This window comes from Lactuca sativa, chromosome 5 (assembly GCF_002870075.4).
Source record: "Lactuca sativa cultivar Salinas chromosome 5, Lsat_Salinas_v11, whole genome shotgun sequence".
NCBI lineage: Eukaryota > Viridiplantae > Streptophyta > Magnoliopsida > Asterales > Asteraceae > Lactuca > Lactuca sativa.
Genome location: NC_056627.2, coordinates 307,221,516 through 307,242,972, shown reverse-complemented (window position 1 = coordinate 307,242,972; position 21,457 = coordinate 307,221,516). Strand labels below are relative to the sequence as shown.

Here is a 21,457-nt window from a genome sequence, read left to right as displayed (position 1 = left end):
CTACGACAGGTATTTGCTCAATCATGGGTGGTTGATTCCTGTTTTCATCAGCATTTACAACTCCACTTCTTGTTCTCACCATTTTGATCTACACACCGAATAAGGTGAAATTAGATCCTCATTCACGATAGATATTCAAATCGTCCTTATCACTCCGAAACGTTTATATGCTAGTTCTAATATCGTAGCCATATGCTTAGAATCCTAAACACATAAGGTTTCCAGATCCGGTCGGCAACAGACCATAGATCCGAACAAATAAGAGCATCAATATAGCTATCCCACAAAACATTTTGCACATAAAAGCATTTTAGGCATCATTCCTAAAAAAACTAGTGCTTGTGTCAATATAGGTGTACCACCTAACATATTTTAGACACACTCCTCACAATCATTACTTAGCATTCTAAGTTTAAGTCTAGAAATTTCCTACAAATTCCTAGTTCGCTTAAATTAATGCTCTAATACCAACTGTGACATCCCCAATTTCACGGCCAGAAAAGACCGATTTGTTTATGCTTGTTTTTAAAATCAGAGTAATCTTTTAAAGAAAACAGTTGTGGAATTTGTTCCCAAAATATGATAAAGATTTATCAAAGCATTTCTTTAAAGAAATATATTTTTATTATATAACAAAATCTCAGGATGTCATGTTCCGATACAGACACATAAGTATAAACAGAACTTACATTATTTACACTAAAGATTTACATCTCCTTTAATCTCTCAGTGCAAAGCAGCTTCATATCGATACCTGTGATACAATTAAACTGAGTGGGCCAGGCTTGGGAGCCTGGTGAGCATATAGGGTTTTCGACCCACAATAATATAATTATTATATTCAACCATTAAACAATCAACCCAATTACCCATCACCATTATCTTCTTTATTTATTAAGGTTTTACCCTATTAATCAACTATCCTTCCTTCATTCATTCCTAAGGATTGACCTAAGGAATTAGCACAAACTTCCATTTCTACATAAGGCGCATCTGCCAACATTATCCTTTAAGCGCCTCTGCCAGGATTACGTCATACACTATGAGGCGCGACTGCCAGGTTTATGACATTCTCTTTTAGGCGCATCTGCCGACATTATCTTATAAGCGCATCTGCCAAGATTATCCTATAAGCGCATCTGCCAAGATTACCCTATAAGCGCATCTACTATTGTTACGACAATCTCTATTTGGCGCGTCTGCCAAGATCACGACATTTACTACTTGGTGCATCTACCGATATTATTCTCAAGCGCATCTGCTAGTTTTATGACATTCCTTAATTGGTGCATCTACCAATATCATTCTTAATCATCTTTCATACCTCATCATTTTATCACATACCAACTATCTCATCTACCCATGTTCTACCCAACATATTTGTAGATATAAAATACATATACAGTTTAACTCATTTAAAAACTATATAAAACATTCATTCCATACTCATCTCAAATAAACAACAATATATAAACACATAGCACGTATTTTATAACAAATACATCATATTTATGTGTTAGAAGAAAGTAACCACACACTCTCCCAAACATATACTTAATACATTCAAACAATACTTGTATTATACCCGTGTTTATGAAAGGGACTATACACCCACACGTATAAACAACTTTATATTATACACATAGCACGTATTTTATAGAAAATACTTAATATTTATGTGTTAGAAGAAAGTAACTACACACTCACTTGATCAGAAGATGATCGGACAGCACTACGGCTTGTAGAAGTAGTATCTCTCCGCAGATCTGGAAGATCTTCACAAAAATCGAACTTCTCGCGGGCAGAGCTTCGGCTCGGGAATCACGCTCTTCGGGATTCTCGGGGCTTCGGATCTTGCTTTGGGACTCGGGAATGATACCGGGGCTTCGGGGTACTTCTGGCACGCAAATCGAGGTAAAACGGGAGAGAGAAGAGAGAAAATAGCAACCCTAAACGTCTGGCCCTTCAAATCTATTTATAGGGCAAATTTGGCCCTTGCCATGTCGTGGCAACCTTTTTCCACGTCGTGGGCTTGGTCGTCACTGCATGCGTCATCCCAAGTTGCATCTGGGGGCCTCCCGGAGGTGTCAGGAGACTTGCCACGTCGTGGCATTGCTTGCCACGTCGTGCTCTCTGACAGTTTTGGGGTTTCGCGCCCCGAACTTCAGAAATTCATAACTTTCGCATACGAACTCCGTTTTCGACGTTCTTTATATCGACGCGAAGGTGAGATTATGCTTTACAACTCTCGATTAGACTCCATTGGCTAATTTTGACTTTATTTTTAATATAGTATAAGTATATTACTTATATATTATCTTTAGTAGGCCGGACAGGAAAACTCCCTAATAAACTCATAACTCCTTCATCTGAACTCTGTTTTCGTCTTTCTTTCTATCGTTGGACTACTATCAAAGAAATCTTTTACTATAGTTTAGATCACTAAGGATATATATCTATCTACCTTAAATTCACTATTTACGTCGCGCTGGGTTGCGCTAGGTCGTGCCGGTTCTGTCTCGAAACTTCGACAGGTCATAACTTCTTCGTTATAACTCGGATTTCGGCGTTCTTTATATGCACGGAAACCTTGTGACATATACTAAAACTTGGTTAAGATTAATCCTTATAAATAATCTTCCATCAAAAAGTCATTTTTGATGCTTATGATCTCTAAATTGACTAGCCCTAATCTACGGGCGTTACATCCAATCAACCATCGGGTTGGAATACCCCACGCCCTCAACCGTGAGGTTGGAATGCCAATATACAACAGGTCCTATCATCCTTGGGATGGAATACTCTCGGGCCCATTCAACCATTGGGTTGGAATGCCCGCGTCCTGTTGGCTCACACACAAAGCAGTAAAGCCTCAACCACCAACCAAATATGTGTACATATACATAACAAATAAACATATAAATAGCCAACAGACAAACAAGCAGATCTACAAATCACTAAGCATAGCAACATCCTATATACCAGGATACCGATCTAACGTATCACTACAACTCGATAACATATTATCACTTGACAAAATATCAAATCCAAAGGGTCGGCTTGGTGCCTTCGACCCATAAGTATAGTGTGCAAAACTCACCTTGCAAACTAGATAATTTTGATGAGGTCTCGACTCCGAATCTCAGCTCTCTAACCAGTACCTATTCCAACCAAATGACTAATCTCCATCAAAATCCCAAAATTTTCCAAAATTCCCTTAAGGTAAAACTTGGTCAAAGTCACCTGGTCAAACCAACTAAGTCAACCGAGTCAACCCAATCGAGTCAACTGAACCAAACTGACCCAGTATGAGTACGTTGGGCGTGCTCCGTCCTCGCATGTGACCACCATCGAGTTGGTTGACTTCGTACGTGGGGCGTACTCACAGAAGTCCAAAAATCCATGAAGAGCTTAATGGCTTAATCTCTTACTTCCATACTTCATATCCATGGCTATAATACTCTTAGATTTATAAAGTCTACAACTTTATTGTTGGATTAGGAGTCTAAGCCCATAACTATAATTGATATGTATTTGAATTGATAATATCAATGTCCTTTTGGGTTGCCTTCAAACTTGGCAATTGAATAAGATAACTGTTGGAGAGAGAAGAATGATTTATTAACTTATTACTTGGTTAATAAATTAATTTGAACTCAAGATAAATGATTTATTAATGTAGTATGGATATTATATATTAATTAGAAATCATATTGTTTAATTAATATTTAGTCAGAAATTAATTTGGAATTGATTTTAGGATTAAAGGAATTAATTGAAATTGTAGGGACTAAAGGTGACAATGTTCAAAAGTTGAGCAGTGAAGCATTCTAGAACCTCCCTTAGAGTTGGGGAACGAAAAATAGAGTGTCCTAGGGTTTCCTTGGGCTCTAAGGGTGCCTTGGAAGCCTTAAGGAGGAAGTTAAGAGATTAGGGTTATCTAAGATACACCTGCCTTATCCTAAACCTTCCTTATCACCTATATAAACCCCTATAGGGTTAGATTTCGTCCCATGCACTCCAAGAAAGGCTTAGAGCCGAATTTTCACTTCCCTTCTCTCTCTCCATAGTAATCCTTGGTTGCTCGGTTTCTTTGTGAGCCATTAGAGGTGCGATACTTGTGGCGCTTGCTACCAAAGTTCAAGATCTTCAAAGGATTTGTTTTTTATTACAATATAACAATAATGGTATGTATCCTAACCCTAATTATATGTTAATTTCGAAAATTACATGTGCCTCCTAGGGTTTCTGGTTTTTGTGTTCAATGCTTGTATGTCTAATAGTGAAAACATAGATCCTCAAATTAAGGTTGCATGCACACATAGGATTGTTTGCTATGTATAAAACCCAATAGTGGTATCAGAGCTTTTGGTTGTTGTTTTCAATTAGAATTGATACAAAGGTATGAATTTGACAAATTATGGTTTATGGAAAATAAACCCTTGGACTTGGATTTTCAAAATTAGGGTTTCTAAAACCCTAGTTTTCAAAATATGTTAGGGTTTCTTGAACCCTTTTCCTTTGGGCCCATATTTTCGATTTTACGGTTGGTGAACCCTAGGGTCTTCGAAAAATACCTTCCTCCACAAGATTAGATTTCAAAATTCTATGGATTAGGATAATGTTATATTTGGTAATTATCTTATTAATTGTTTAAATGGATAATTAAAGATTTTTTAATATCCCTTCCCAATTTTTCGAAATCTAGGGGATAAGGGGATTAGGTTAAATTAATTATTTAATTTAATGGATAATCCTTTAAGATTTAATAATTAAAATTAACTATTTAATTTTGGATAATTATTAAATCAAAGTTTTAATATTTAAGATTTTAAAATTAAAAGGTATTAATTTTTCGAAAATTTTAAATTTGATTAAAAACCCTAGTATTTTGAAAATTCTTAAAATACACCCTTATACTATTATAATATTAAAAGCTTAATACTTATATATATATATATATATATATATATATATATATATATATATATATATATATATATATATATATATATATATATAAGTAAAAGGTCAGTCTTATCGTTAATAAGTCTCATTCACGAAGCTGGTCTATAAGGGTTGTTTAAGGAAGCGGCCTGTAAAATAACCGCCATTGGGTATCCACTCTTACCCACCGCACTCTTGACTAGTGGAGGTTCGTTAGCCGAACGGGTAAGATAGGACATAACCTTCCATTAAAATTATAATGAAATACGAAGTAACCAAACGCTTTTATAAATTCCCAAATCTTAAGTTACTTTAGGAAAAATGTGGAATTGGTGCTAATCCATGAAATGGAACATTGCACCTTGATGGTCGTTAGTGGTGCGTGTGTGGTTAACTGGCACACTAATATGGGACCAATGAAGGATGACAATGGGTTTCTCGTAAGATTATCATTGATCAATGGAGCGTGTAAGGTTAACCGGCACATTGATTGGGTAGTGATCGACATCGAGAGTACCAAGCCAATTTGCATGGTTATCCACACCTTGTTTGTGATCCTCGGGATCCCAGTCACAAACTTGAAGGGCATAATCGAGCTTAAACATGCCATTGAAAAGTTCAATGAATCTCAAAAGATCTAGGAGTTTCAAAACATTTAAAACGAAATTTTCTTTTCGTTTTTCAATGTGGAAATTGGTAAATCGTCATTTACCTACCTTCAAATATTTTGCAATTGGAATACGACATCCCTCTTCCTAATTGCAGAATATTGTGTTGGATCCTAGCCTTGATATTTCCTTTGGGTGTTATATCAAGGATTCTTATCAACTAACTTGAATTTTCTCCCGTTTTGTAGATGTCATATGACTATGGTCTTCCCGAATCCTTGGAAAAAGCTTTCCACTTGAAGGTGATGCTCCACGATTAGATCGTGGAAATGGAAATCATGCTTCACTTCCTCCACCTCCTCCAATAGTTCTCCCTGAACCACGTGTTCGAAGACTTGAAAAGTTCAAGGTCACTCAAGCCCTATTGGCAAGTAAACACGAAAATGGAAAGTCTGTGTGTACACACGCCTTGGAGATGAAGTCACACATCGACAAGTTGGGAATGTTGGGTGTCATTATCTCAAGGAAGTTGACTATTGACTTGGTTCTTCAATCACTTCCCGAATCATATAATGAGTTCATTATAGAGTACTATATGATGGACCATGACGTGACCCTCATTGATCTTACCTATTTGCTTATTGCTGCTGAATCAGCAATGATTTGGCGCACTGGTCAAGCAATTTTGTTGGGAAGATCAACCTCCCAAACCTCCATGGACATTGACAATGGAAACATTGGAAGTCCAGAAAAGTCTTCTCTTCCCAATGGCAAGGGAGTGGCCGAGGTCAAACCGTTTGACCAAATGGTAAAGAGAAAGACTGAATCTGAAACTGTCCCATGTGTCGTTTTAAAAGAGTCAGTTTGTTTCTACTGCTAAGAGAAGGGGCATTGGATTCGAAGCTGCCATATGTACCTGAAAGATCGATAAGATGGGAGAGTCAAGATGTATGACTCTGCTTCAGGTAAATCCGTTATCTAACTCTATTAAGTTCCTATTTGTAGATTCTTAATACATGATGTGATAAGATTACATTTTGATGTTTTGTAGGATCGAAGAAAAGAAAGGAAGCTTAAAAGGAAGAGTGAGCTGAGTCTGATCACGAATAAATGGATTTTGATCGCATGGTTCGAAGATCGGATTTTTGAGCTGCTACTTTGACGAGTTAGGATAGATTGCTCAGGAATATTTACATATTTTTCATTTGTAATTGAGATTGTAAGGACAAGTTTTACCGCATTTTTATAGATAAAATAAAATTTGGCTTTGTCTTATTTATATCCTTGCAATGACATTTGTGAAAATTGATGTTTGTATGTTTCTATTGTTAGCAATACTAAAATGGATGTGATTATTAATTATGATATTTGTGGTAGTGTCATAAATTTTCGATAAAAGGAAAGATTCTCATCACCCAATTTTCAATTGGACAGAAACTTGGAATCATGCGACTTTCATTGTATGATGAATGAGAAACTTCATCTTTTGGAAAATTAAGACTAATTCCTTGTTCACACAAGTATGTGAGTCAAGTGAAGGACTAAAGGGTCTAGTACATAATGTTGTGCATTGGTCAGGTCCACCACAAAGAACAATAAGACTATTCGTCGTGATTTACTACAAGTTTAGTAAACATGGTTATACTTAAAAGATTAAGTGTGATTCTGAATCATTGAAAAAAATTCAATGTAAAGCAGAACGAATAGGAAGAATCAATTAGGCAGAAAGATAAAAGTTTCTCCAATCTGAAAAGAAGGGAGAGTAGTTAATTATAATGTTTTATGATTAACCTAGTGATTATGAAACCGTGTCACAATTGATCCTCTAATAACACCTTAGTGCACTAGTACAACTAAGAAGAAGAATCGAAAATTGTTGAATGATTAAATCAAAAGGTGAATCATACTTCGTTCCAAAAGTAAGTCTTAGTGTAGTACTCCAAGATTGTGTATTGAGTGACATGTCATAAGTAAGATTATAACACATCATCAAATATGGAGCATAAATGTTTCTTAGTCCTGCATGTTTGAAATTGGTAAGTTTTGACGTCTTGGATAAGACAAAGACCAACTAAGATCAATTGTGTGTTGTGATTTTTTCTTGATAGGAACCCGCACTAACTCTTGAATATTTGTTTGTCAAGGAATGTTTCTTGACAAGAGAATCTTATATTTCAAGAGGTCAGTGGGAGTTTTAATGATCTTAAAAAATTTCAAGAAGAAATCAAGAATAAACCTAATTGTTCATCACTAGCACACGACTTGAGGTTTATAACCTATCGTGTTGACATATTCTTGTTTCTATGCCATTCCAGTAAAGTTGACTATGCATGTGAGGTCTAAGAATTCTTAATTGATTGCATAAAGCAAAGCACCTTGATTGGTGAAAGTTCATTGATTTGTATGGGTGAGCTGCTTGACTAGTTGGAAGACATGGTAGGCCCGTGTGCTGCCAAGTGGCAAGAAATAAAGATTGAACAAGTTCGGTCCATATAAGTTTGGATTTGTCACAAACCTTGTCTTATGATTATGGCTATGACAAATTCATATGGATAAGAACACATACACCATAAAATCTAAGTTTCATAAGGTTTCTCTCCGCTTCATGAAAATGATTGTGAGGAAACGCTTTCACTAAGAAGATTTTAAGGAGATAGCATTATGTAAATTGCACTCTCAAATTCGATTATGATTACGGTATCCCTTTTCATAGTTCGGATTGTGAGATTTGGCAATTAATCTGAACATTTGGGACTTATTATTTTAAGTTCTGAATTAGTTCAGACACACAAATGAGTTATCTAAGGAAAGGTGTATGAGTTTAAGAAGCTTAGATAAAGTCTTATCAAAGCATCTCATATCAGAAATATGAACTTTGGTAATGAAAGTCAATAAGTATTCATTTCTAGAAGTCCATGTGATTTTTGAATACATGTCAAAGCTAGTGGGAACATAACTGTTATGCTGGTAAGGAAATAATTATCATGTTAGTGTGAGCATGATTATTATGTATTGCGAGTTAGCAATATTAATTATAGAAAAATAAAAGTTTCAATTCGCCAAGTTGCAGAGGTTGAGAAGTTGTTTTACTATATTTAAGGGAGAGGAACTTATGCTTCATTTCAAGTCTAAATGCTTAGATCAAGAAATTGTATTCAAACTTAGTCATGGACATATATGAATGTTATGTTGAAAAGGTTCAACATAAGGTAATTCTATATATATGGCAATATTATAGCAAGAGGCTGGTAAAGTATCATGTCTTTATGTAAGAAATTATGTATCGTATCCCATACGCTTTGGGTATAGGATCAATTACATATGCTGTAATATTCGACAGTTCTGATTTTCCAAATGCCTAGGGCATTAAGAGGGAAAAAAGGACCAGAACCGGATATGACTAAAATATTTAAACAACTGTCAAGGACGATTTAAGGTTCGCTAAGGATTGGTAGATAGAGGGAAGTTGGAAGTAAAGTATTAAATGGAACATATTGGCATTATTATAAATAGATAAGATTCTATTAAAAATGAGTTGTTGTATGGAAAATATGGAAATGTTTTCATAATGGGAGTTGGATATTAAGAATCTATGTATAGATTAGAAACTTTTATGCAAGAAGGATGTTCAAAGGAATGTACTTTGAATGTGAGACTTCATGTCTATAGATTTGTCTTATAACAATCTCCAATAGAGCACTTTGTAATATCATTACCAGAGTCTTGGTGACTTTGGTGCCATGGCGTTACAAAGGGATCATTGCATAAAAGGTTAGAATCTAACATATTCTAATAGTGGCAAGAATTGGTATTCTTATGCTTATGATAAGGATTAGGAATTGTGAAATGAGCATCATTGGGAATGTGTTCAATTGATCTATTTCACAAAACAAGGACCATAAGCAAACATAGTATGCATGCTTGGAGCATGGGATAGCTATTGTTTTTAGATTCAAGTATTAAGTTGATTACTCGAAACATTATACAATGAATATTGTGTAATCAATATGGTGACTTTATAAAAGGTTTTTTTATTTATACTCACAAGTTTGAGGCTATATTGGATTCGATTATTCTTGTGTTTCACTTCGCATGTTTTGACTTCCCGAATAACTAGGTTATTCAAACATCCACAGTCAATCATACTTTGGAAGTAGGTAATGAGGTAAGACTGTCATGAATCCGACTGTAGATTGTCTAAAGTGTTTAGACATAGAAAAAGTTTGTTGCAGTGTTCATGAGTGCTCTTGAAATAAGATTTGAGTATTGGATTAAACCCACGCTCACATGAATCACTTCATGGATATTATCACATGTGATTGTGAGACGATAATATCTTATATTCTTGAAACGGAGAGATATGAGTTGCAGTTTATAAGTCGGTTGCACATTGATAATACATAAACGCACCAGTAACTTAGAGAGATATGAATTGACGTTTATCCGTTCCTTTTTCCCAAAGTGGGATAAAAGTGATATATGTGGTCCCCTCGATGATTTAGTGATGACACCCTAAGCGCTTGGCCAAGCCTGGACTGATTTGATTTGTTCAATTAGTCAGTCGTCATAAATCGGAAATCGGAAAGCAACTATTGGACAGAGATTCATTATAATCCATGTCTCATGTCCATACGATATCCTGTAGAACGGAGGAATATTTGATCCTTTATCTAAGGTCACGTCACTGACTAGGTCAGAGTTCAACAACGGCTTTTGGTAGCTAAAATTTTCTAGTCAATTTTTGAAGTTATACTTGCAACTATAGTTATTAGACTTATCCAAGTGGGAGACTGTTGGATTATGTGTCTAAGCCCATAACTATTATTGGTATGTACTTGAATTGATAGTAGCAATGTCCTTTTGGGTTGCCTTCAAACCTGGCAATTGAATAGGATAAGTGTTGGAGAGAGAAGAATGATTTATTAATTTATTACTTGGTTAATAAATTAATTTAAAATCAAGATAAATGATTTATTAATGTATTATGGATATAATATATTAATTAGAAATCATATTGTTTAATTAATATTTAATCAAAAATTAATTTGGAATTAATTTTAGGATTAAAGGAATTAATTGAAACTATAGGGACTAAAGGTGACAATGTTCAAAAGTTGAGAATTGAAGCATTCCAGAACCTCCCTTATAGGCGAGGAACGAAATCTAGAGTGTCCTAGGGTTTCCTTGGGCTCTAAGGGTACCTTGGAAGCCTTGGGGAGGAAGTTAAGGGATTAGGGTTATCTAAGATACACCTGCCTTATCCTAAACCTTCCTTATAACCTATATAAACCCCTATATGGTTGGATTTCGTCCCATGCACTCCAAGAAAGGCTTAGATCTGAATTTTCACTTCCCTTCTCTCTCTCTCCATAGTAATCTTTGGTTGCTAGGTTTGTTTGTGAGTCATTAGAGGCGCGACACTTGTGGCGCTTGTTACCAAAGTTCAAGATCTTTAAGGATTTGTTTGTTATTACAATATAACAATAAAGGTATGTATCATAAGCCTAATTATATGTTAATTTCGAAAATTACATGTGCATCCTAGGGTTTCTAGTTTTTGTGTTCAATGCTTGTATGTCTAATACTGGAAACATAGATCCTCAAATTAGGGTTGCATGCACACATATGATTGTTTGCTATGTATAAAACCTAACATTTATGAATTAGCATGACCAATAAGTGCTTAACTCAAGGTCTTATTCCATTGAGACATTCTAAATTATGCATGAAGCAAAACTAGCCATTTGAACCCATTTTTATGACTTAAGACCCCTCCTAGGGTTTGAAAGGTTTGCTTAAAGGTCAAGAACATGCCATGTTCAAGATCTAACCTTTTGGGACCAAAAGCTCCATGAAGACATCCAAAACCAGATCTATATACTAGAGAGATAGAGTTGCAAGATTTATACCTTAGGAAGGCTACAAAAGATGTATAAATCCTAGATCCAAGTGTTTCTCTCCTTCTAAATGAGCTTGGCTTCCTTCCTTCTTCTTCTAAGGCTCCAAAATACACACACTAAGCTTGAAAAGGCTCATTAAGGTGAAATTATGGTTGCAAAGACGTATGAGAGGGGTGGAAGCAAATAAGATGGATGAAATGAGACCATAAGAGTGCTTAAATACAAGTCACACCTTAAAAATTAGGATTTCCCTATCTAGCAAGTATGACCAGCGTATACTAATGTACGCACCACATACTAGGGCGCGCCCTAGTACGCTCAGTGTAGACCACATACACATGGCGTACTTCCAAGACCAAAATTACAAAAATACCATTGGGGATCCTTTTACACACTTTCTTGAACTTAGGGACCAATATACAACATAATAAAGTTATAGGGTTGAAATTAGAAGTACCTTATCATCGGGATGTTGCATTCAAGGATCAATCTTGCATGAAAACATTGCTCCAAAACCACCAAAAACTCCAAAAATGAGTGAGAGAGGAGGGGGGGCTAAAATCTTGAAAATGGATGCTAGGGTTTCTCCCGAAAGGTTCTAGATATGATAGAGGCTATGAAAATACCCTAAAACATGAATCCTTATCTCTAAATAACTTGAAAACCCTAAACATTTTGTGGGCTTTAGGCTGCACCGTTCTCATGTCGTGAGAATAGATTCTCAACTCGTGAACACTCTTACGTCATGAGAATTACTTCTCACCTCATGAGAACGTGTTTTCACCAAATTTAACTCCAACTTCAGACAGTAATAACTTCTTCATTTCAACTCCGTTTTCGGAGATCTTTATATCCACGGAAAGGTATTAACGAACCCCATACTTATATCTAGTTAATTTTGGATTAACACATGTCGAACTAAAAACCATAACTCATGAAAGTAGTCTAAAACATCACTTTTCCCATTTTACCCTTTGATTCCAAGTCATAAACCAAAACTTTAATCACTTATCCAACATTGTCATCATCCAATAAGGTCTAAACGTAATCCCCTTGAAACCCAAGACCTTTACTTGATCCATTCATGGTCTGGGTTGGGACACGTCGCCCTACTCCACCACTCGAGTGCCTCGAGTCCGAAGCCATGACGCATCCGGTCTGATCCACTTAGTACGCCCAGCGTACTTGGAGAGTACGCCTGGCGTACATGTTGACGAGCCAGTATGCCCAACGTACTTCTTGTAGAGGGAGTATGCCCAGCGTACTCTGAAGTTACGCCCAGCGTAATCGCAGGGATCAGCCCCTATAAATAGAACTCGAGGCTGTCGATTTCTTTTGCTAATTTACCGTTCTCCACCTTTTTCTTTCTTCTACTTTGCGAGAAATACCCCTCGAAGCCTCGATATCATCTCAACACCCGAAGCAAGTCCCGACGCTCTAAAGTTCTCGAGAAAATTATATTTTCAAGCCGAAACTCTGTCTGTATGAAGCCCGGTTTTTGGGAAAACATCCTAATTTTATCAGAAATGATTGTTTTAAGAGACGAGGTGTTGTCCGATCATCGTCTCCTCAAGTGAGTGTATATTCCTTTTCTACTAACACATAGATACGAAGTATTCTATACAAAATACGTGTTATGTGTTTGTATATTATTTGCTTATTTGAAATAATTGTTGAATGAATGATTTTTAAAAGTTTTAAGTTGTATATAAATGTATATATTTTTAACTACTAATATGTTGGGTAGAACATGGGAAGACAGTTGTTGTGTGATGAAATAAAATGATGAGAGGCCTCGATGTTATTGTTGATCTAGTTATCTAGCGGAGTATGGATGACGACTGATATTTTCATAATTAGTCATATGTTAGCATACATTTTTATTCATTTTTAGCTAATTATGTGCATAATGTGGACAAAAGGTACTTAATAATGTTTAAAATTTGTTTTCAGTCCAAAAGGCATGCTTGGAAGTAAAAGGGAACAAGGAGAAGCGACTAGAGACCAAAGAATGAAGAATGAGGAACAAAAGCACATTGACTCAGCAAGTCCGCGAGGCTACTCGGCGAGTACCCAAGAATATTCCCGAAGATAAGTCAAGACTCCTGGCAAAATACAGATTCTACCTGTACTCGGCGAGTCCACGAGTCTACTCGCCGAGTAGCCCTTGTTTTGTGATAACTATAAATATCGAACCTTTATCCGAATTGGGGAGACTTCTGGCGTTTTGGGAGCTGCACTTGCGATTGAAGAACCCTTTGGAGATCTGAGAGACCCTAATCTTCGATCCTTTGAAGAATCAAGGCAATTTAGGTTATACATTCCACTTAATCTTAGAATTTCAGCATGTCTAGCCTAGTTGAACTTGTTGAACTTGTTTTTAAGTTTGTTTTTACTGCAACTATGAACTAAATTCGTTTTGTTTCTGTTTGGGGAAGACCAAGTAACTCCTATGGTTTAATTATTACTTTTTGATTGATTGGCTATTGGTGATCTTATTAAATTAAGTTTGTTAAAGAACCTTATGCATTAACCACAACTATTTTCTGTTAATTGGAAGACAATTAAGCTGCATGAACATCTCTTAGTTGTTAACCTCATATGTTTATGTGAGCACTCTATCATATGCTTAGGAATAATGAATATGAAACTAAGATTAATAAGAGAATGGGTAAATTAATGTGTGAGTTTGTTTGAGAAACCAACAAACAAGAGGTTAATTGAAACACCAATTTGATTAACCAATTACAAATCTTATTTAATCCAAATAATTGAACTAGGGAATTAATTAGTTTAAACACTTGATCACTGCTTGAATTGATTAACTGTCTAAGGGTTAGTAGTAATGAACATGAACCTAACCACTATAGGTGGTAACCAATAGCAATTGATTTATCATATTACCATATAAATACCCATAGGAGTGAATTGGTTGGACCTAAACAGAAACCCTTTATCAAATTTGGTGAATTTGTTAATTGTTTTAGTTGTTTAGTTAATTTAGTGTTTAAGTGGTATGTTTAAGTTTCTAGTCTTGTAAAACTAGAGAAAAACCCTTTTACTTTTATTACTTGCTTAGCTAAAATTAGTTATTAGTTTAATTTCCGTTCCTTGAGTCCGACACCCTACTTATCCAACTATACCACTAAAAGACAGGTTCACTGCCTTTGTGTGCTAAATTTATCAATTAGAAGTAGGAATAAAACCTATGCATTTTACACACATCAAGTTTTTGGCGCCGTTGCCGGGAATGGTTCCAAAATTAAATTTAATTCCTAATTTTATCGATCCTTTGTGTGAGTTTTCCTGCACAAAGTTATATTTTTTAGTAATACAGTAATTAGGTTAGGTTTTAGAAATTATTAGTTTAGTTTTAGAAGTCGTTTAATTAGCTTTAATTTTTTTGTTGTAAATAGTCCACTCGCCGAGTGCAATCGCACCTACTCGGCGAGTTGATCGCTGTTTACCAAAGTATTTTTAATTTTCGTACTGTTTTATTTTTGTTCTTTTTACGTGTTTTTTCCTGTTTGTTTGTAGTTGTTTCATGACCCGAGGATTTGAATCACCTCTGGTCCCTCCACTCGAAGACCCGGAATCCGCACTAAGAAGGAGCAAGGGAAAAGCCGTTGGAGAATCCACTTCTTCAAAGAAATTGCCACTAAAAAACCTCAAGTCTGTTTTCAGCAAGAAGAAGAGCAGCAAATCAGGAGCATCCAACACCTCTTTGACAATCGAAGACCCGATTAAAGAATACACCGAGTACGAGACCGAGGAAGAAGAAGAACATACGTACGAGCACAAATCCGATTTTGAGGACGAGTTAGAATCATGGATAATATCGATGAAGTCCCCATGGGGGAATGGAAGAAGAGGATGCACGATGACACTGGCCCGTGACTTGGGCAACCCGCAATTCCCGCAACTGCTACTTTTAAGCTAAAGGGTCATATCCTAGCACTTGGATGAAGTTAATGATGTAGCTGATTATTTCAATGTTCCCAACGTGCCTCAGGAAACTCAGCTACTTCGCATGCTTCCGGTTACTTTGAAGGGTGCTGCAAAGGATTGGCTTAAGTCACTACCCCCCGGATCCATCACTACATGGGCCCAGCTGAAAGAAGAGTTCATTGATCAATTCTGCCCACCATCCAAGATATCCAAGCTCAAGAAAGCCATAGACAACTTTGAACAACAAGCTGGAGAGTCACTATATGAAGCTTGGGAGAGGTACAAGAGCTTGTTAAGGAATTGCCCACATCACGACCTCAATAGTCAACAAGAAGTCTCCATCTTTTATGATGGAGTAAATGTTACAACAAGGCAATTACTTGACTCGCAAGGTCCACTTACGAAGAAGGCACCTCCAGTGATAAAGCAGCTAATTAAAGAATTCTCTAAGCATTCTAGAGAATACCATAATCCAAGAAATGATGTAACAAGGGGGTCCGCCTATGCAGCTTCAGAAGACTTATCAGCAGTGATGGCCATGTTGAAAAACATGGATAGGAGGATGGAAAAAATGGACCAAACGATACATGCTATACGGGTAGGGTGTGAAAACTGCAATGGGCCTCATCTTACTAGAGACTGCGACATGGATGAAAATGGCAACAAGAAGGTGCAAGTTTGTTACTCAAGTGGGGACCGATATGATGAAGATTGGCGAAAACCAAAGAAATAGTGGCTCCCTTATGAAGAGTACAAGAAGGCTAAGGAGGAGAAGTTCAGGCAGAAAGGAAGAGGTTTTTACCAAAAGGAGGAGCCAACACAAGAAAGAAAACCAAGTTTGGAAGAAATGCTTACCAAATTTGTAGCTGCTTCAGAAAAGAGACATAGTGATCATGATGTTGCAATTCAAGAAACAAGGACCATACTTAGAAACCAGCAAGCATCTATCCACAACATAGAAACGCAGCTAGGGCAACTTTCTCAACAAATAAACCAAAGATCACTGGGCGAACTTCCTAGCAAAACCGAAAACAACCCACGAGGCGCGCACATAAACATAGTCACAACAAGAAGTGGGAAGATAATCACTCCTCTAGCCCCTATTCAGAATGAAGCACCAACTGAAATACAGAAGGAAGATGAAGAAACTCAAGACAAAAGTCAAAACCTTCAATCTGCAGAGCCTACTCGCCGAGTCCAGAATATGGACTCGACGAGTCCACTGCAAAATTCGAAAAATCAGATTCCTGAAAAACCCTTTCAGCCTCCAATGCCATATCCAGCCCGAGCTAAGAGAGAAAAACAGGAAGAAGAGTACCAGAAGTTTCTTGACCACATTAAGGCTCTTCAAATCAACATACCCTTCATTGAAGCTGTCGCACAAATGCCGAAATACGCGAAATTCCTTAAGGAACTTCTTACAAATAGAAGGAACATGGAGGAAGTGAAAAAGGTGGTACTTAATGAGAATTGTTCAGGTTCCATGCTCAACAAACTACCAAAGAAGAAGGGTGACCTGGGAAGCCTGACTTTGCCTTGCCAATTTGGCAACTTGGCTACCACTCATGCTTTGGCTGATTCAGTAGTAAGTGTGAATTTAATGCCTTATTCATTCTTCAAGAAGCTGGATCTCCCGAAACCGAGACCAATTCGTATGGCGATTCACTTAGCAAACAAGACAGTCACTTTTCCAAGAGGAATATGTGAAGACTTATTGGTCAAGGTAGACAAGTTTGTATTTCCCGCTGATTTCATAATTCTAGACATGGAGGCGGATCCTCAAGTCCCAATCATCCATGGAAGACCCTTCCTCAACACGACAAGTGCTATAGTGAACATGAGAGATTCGAAGCTCACTTTGCGGGTAAGAGATGATTCAGTTACTTTTGGGGTGGATCAAGCTATGAAGCATGCAAGGAATAGTGATGACATGGCATTCTCAATTGACATGCTTGATGAACTGATGGAAGAAAGTGAAGATGAAGATTCCAGCAAGACCACCATTTTTGATGAAGAATTTGATGCTGAAAAAGACTTAATGGAGATCGAGAGGTTGCTGGAAGAAGCTGAGTATGAAGAACTAGTGAAGCAATCTGAAATAACTACTCGGCGAGCAGGGCCGATCTACTCGCCGAGTCCAAGCGAAGAAAAAGCAGAATTCATGAATTCAGCTGTAAACTCGTCGAGTACCTTACCTGCACTTGGCGAGTCCATCATGCAGATTGAAAAAATACAGCTCAAAATGTTACCAGACCTCTTGGAGTATGCTTTCCTCAAAGATGGTCATCAAAAGCCAGTGATAATAGCCTCTGACCTCTCTGAATCTGAAAAGGAAGAGCTAGTACAAGTTTTGAAGAAGCGAAAGCGGGCCATAGCATGGAGCATCACCGACATCAAGGGGATAAGCCCCTCTTATTGTTCTCAAAAGATTAACCTGGAAGAAGGAGCAAAGACGGTTGTGCAGCACCAAAGAAGACTAAACCCAAATATGCAAGAGGTGGTCAAGAAAAAGTGGTCAAGCTTTTAGATGCGGGAATTATATATTCCATTTCCGATAGTCCGTGGGTGAGTCCGGTCCAAGTGGTGCCCAAGAAAGGAGGGATGACGGTCATAACCAACGAGAAGAATGAGCTTATTCCGACACGAACGGTAACCGGTTGGAGAGTGTGCATCGATTATCGCAAGTTAAACGATGCCACTCGTAAAGACCATTTTCCCTTACCTTTTATTGATCAAGTGCTAGAAAGATTATCGGGCCATAGTTATTATTGCTTTTTGGACGGATTTTCGGGATATTTTCAAATACCCATAGACCTAATGGACTAAGAAAAGACCATATTTACTTGCCCAAGTGGGACTTTTGCTTATCGACGCATGCCCTTTGGGTTATGCAATGCACCCGCGACATTTCAAAGGTGCATGACAGCCATATTCCACGATATGGTGGAAAAATTCATGGAAGTCTTTATGGACGATTTTTCTGTCTTTGGATCTTCCTTCCATGATTGTCTCACGAATCTTGACCTAATGCTTGCTAGGTGTGAAAAGACCGACTTAGTCCTTAATTGGGAAAATGTCACTTTATGGTCAAGGAAGGTATAGTTTTAGGCCACAAAGTTTCCAAATTGGTAATTGAGGTGGATAGGGCAAAGATTGACACCATTGCCAAATTACCCCCACCAACTAATGTGAAGGGCATAAGAAGCTTTCTAGGACACGCGGGTTTTTACCGGCATTTTATAAAAGATTTTTCTGAAATAACTAGACCTCTAACACAATTGCTTTTAAAGGATGCACCATTTAATTTTACTAAAGAGTGTTTAGAGGCATTTGAATTCTTAAAAGAAAATTTGACTAATGCCCCAATCATTGTTGCCCCAAATTGGGATTTACCGTTTGAAATAATGTGTGATGCTAGTGATTTTGCATTAGGAGCTGTCCTTGGTCAAAGGGTTGATAAGAACTTTCGACCCATATATTATGCTAGCAAAACTCTAAATCCGGCCCAAGAGAATTACACCACCACTGAAAAAGAATTATTAGTTGTGGTGTATGCTTTTGATAAATTCCGCCCTTATTTGGTATTATCAAAAACAACTGTTTTTACTGACCACTCTGCTATCAAGTATTTGTTTGCCAAACAGGATGCCAAGCCAAGATTGATACGATGGGTTCTACTTCTTCAAGAGTTTGATATCGAGATACGCGACAAGAAAGGAATGGAGAATGTAGCAGCCGACCATTTATCGAGGCTAGAAAATCCGCAACTGCAAGAAGACAAAGTTGGAGATGACTTCCCGGACGAGTACATTATGGTGACCGCGGGAGAAGAGCCATGGTTTTCAGATATAGCTAATTACTTAGCTACCAAATGCATCCCAAAAGATTTTAGCAGTCAACAAAAGAAGAAATTCTTTTCTGAATTAAAGTATTACTTTTGGGATGAGCCATACCTCTTCTGAAGCTGTGCGGATGGGATCATACGAAGATGCGTGTCCGGGAAGGAAAGCCGCCAGATTTTGGAGCATTGTCATAGCGGGCCCACGGGTGGACATCATGAAGCACATTACACTGCTAAGAAGATCTTTGACATTGGGTTTTATTGGCCAACGATTTTTAAAGATGCAGCCCAATTTGTCAAAGAATATGATGCATGTCAAAGAGCGGGAAACATTTCATCCCGAAAAGAAATGCCACAACATAGTTCATTCAAGTGTTTGAAGTATTTGATGTGTGGGGTATCGATTTCATGGGACCATTTCCCATGTCCAAAGGCAACAAGTACATTTTAGTGGCGGTAGATTATGTATCCAAGTGGGCAGAGGCACAAGCTTTGCCAACTAATGATGGTCGGGCGGTGGTGCGGTTTTTGAAGAAACTATTTTCGAGATTTGGGGTCCCAAAAGCTCTTATTAGTGACCGAGGCACTCATTTTGCCAATGATCAACTAGAGAAGGTGCTAAGGAAATATGGGGTAACCCATAAATTTTCTACATCCTACCATCCACAAACTAATAGACAAACCGAAGTGACTAATAGAGCTTTTAAGAGGATCTTGGAGAGATCAGTGGGAAGCAATCAGAAAGAATGGTCGGACAAGCTAGATGATGCACTATGGGCCTTCCAAACAGCTTTCAATACACTTATTGGTACTACACCATATAGGCTAGTTTATGGAAAGCAATGCCATTTATCGGTGGAGATCGAGTATAAAGCTTTTTGGGCTTTAAAATTGTGCAACTTCAACATGGCGGAGCTCAAGAACAACCGGCTAATGCAAATGAATGCTCTTGAGGAACTTAGGAATGATGCCTACACTAGCTCTCTAATTTATAAAGAGAAAACCAAGAGTTGGCATGATAAGAGGATCAAGGACACTAAAGAGTTTCATGAAGGGCAAAAGGTGTTGCTTTTTAATTCAAGACTCAAACTTTTCTCGGGCAAACTCAAGTTAAGATGGGATGGTCCTTTTATAGTGAAGAAGGTGTTTCCACACGGTGCTATAGAGTTATTTTCAAAAGATGGTACCCCTTTCAAGGTCAATGGACATAGAGTCAAAAGGTATGAAGAAGGAATCCCAAGAAATGACGGCGTGGAAGAAGGGCTGTTGCTAGGAGGAAATGCAGCAACGTAGAAGGGGAGGAGTCCAGCTAATGACTCCTTAAAAAGAAGGGCTTGTGGGAGGAAACCTGAGTTTAAGAGTTTGCATGTCTTTTTCCTTTATTTTCTTTTTAATTTCTTAGGATTTGTTTTATTTTCATTCTTCTTCTGAAAATATGATCTAAATGATTGCTTGAGGGTAAGCAATGCTTAGAGTGTGGGGTGGTGGTTTAAAAATAAGAAAAAAAATCAATTTTTGTTCAAACTGCATGCTTTACTCGCCGAGTATACCCGATCTACTCGGCGAGTACAAGCGCGAATCCTAAGAAAATCGCGAATACGTGGGTCTACTCGGCGAGTAGCATTTTTCTACTCGGGGAGTAGCCAAATTACACAGACGGTTTATAATCTGTAAAATAAGGGTTTCACTCATTTTTACACACACACTCGTCGTGCACAGCCTCTCTCAAGCAAGTTCTTCACTTTTAGCTAAATCTTCAACTTTCAAGAGTTTAAGGTATGTTTTCTACACTCAATACTTGCAAAAGGATGAAACTTTATCACTTCTTAGCCTATATTTTTTCTAGATTCGGATTTGGGGGTTTCCCCAATTTCTAGGGTTTTGATTTTACTATGAATTAGGAGGTATTTGGCTAAATTTATTTTGGATTAGTGATTATTAGACTTAGTACAGCAAACCCCTATGCAAAATTGGGTGTTTTGGGTGGCCTATATATACTTGGCACAATCTGGTCCCGATGTTCATCCTACTCACCGAGTAGGTCATGAACTCGGCGAGTAGGAGGCCATGCAGATTTGTTTTGATCGATTTTAATTGCTGGGTGTTGTTTGTTTATGCTTTCTTAATGTCATTTTGCAGGCACCATGTCCAGAAGAGGTCAAAATTCAAGAGGGTGAAGCCAAGGAGATATCCCATGGCTATCTTTGCGCCAA

At 37.5% G+C, this 21,457-nt stretch overlaps 1 protein-coding gene and 1 non-coding gene across 2 annotated transcripts; one reads left to right on the top strand and one right to left on the bottom strand.

Moving 5' to 3' along the window:
- Window positions 1-15,614: 15,614 nt before the first annotated feature.
- Window positions 15,615-15,721, bottom strand: LOC111888530 (small nucleolar RNA R71). The gene has a single exon (XR_002849256.1). It is a non-coding gene; the product is annotated as a small nucleolar RNA R71 (small nucleolar RNA).
- Window positions 15,722-19,667: 3,946 nt separating this feature from the next.
- LOC128126069 (uncharacterized) lies at window positions 19,668-20,537 on the top strand. The gene has a single exon (XM_052763795.1). The coding sequence runs from the start codon at window positions 19,668-19,670 to the stop codon at window positions 20,535-20,537; it is 870 nt and encodes a 289-aa protein (XP_052619755.1).
- Window positions 20,538-21,457: the final 920 nt, after the last annotated feature.

Coding starts and splice junctions, on each gene's coding strand:
- LOC128126069 (XM_052763795.1), top strand. CDS start 19,668: ATGTCCAAAGGCAACAAGTACATTTTAGTGGCGGTAGATTATGTATCC.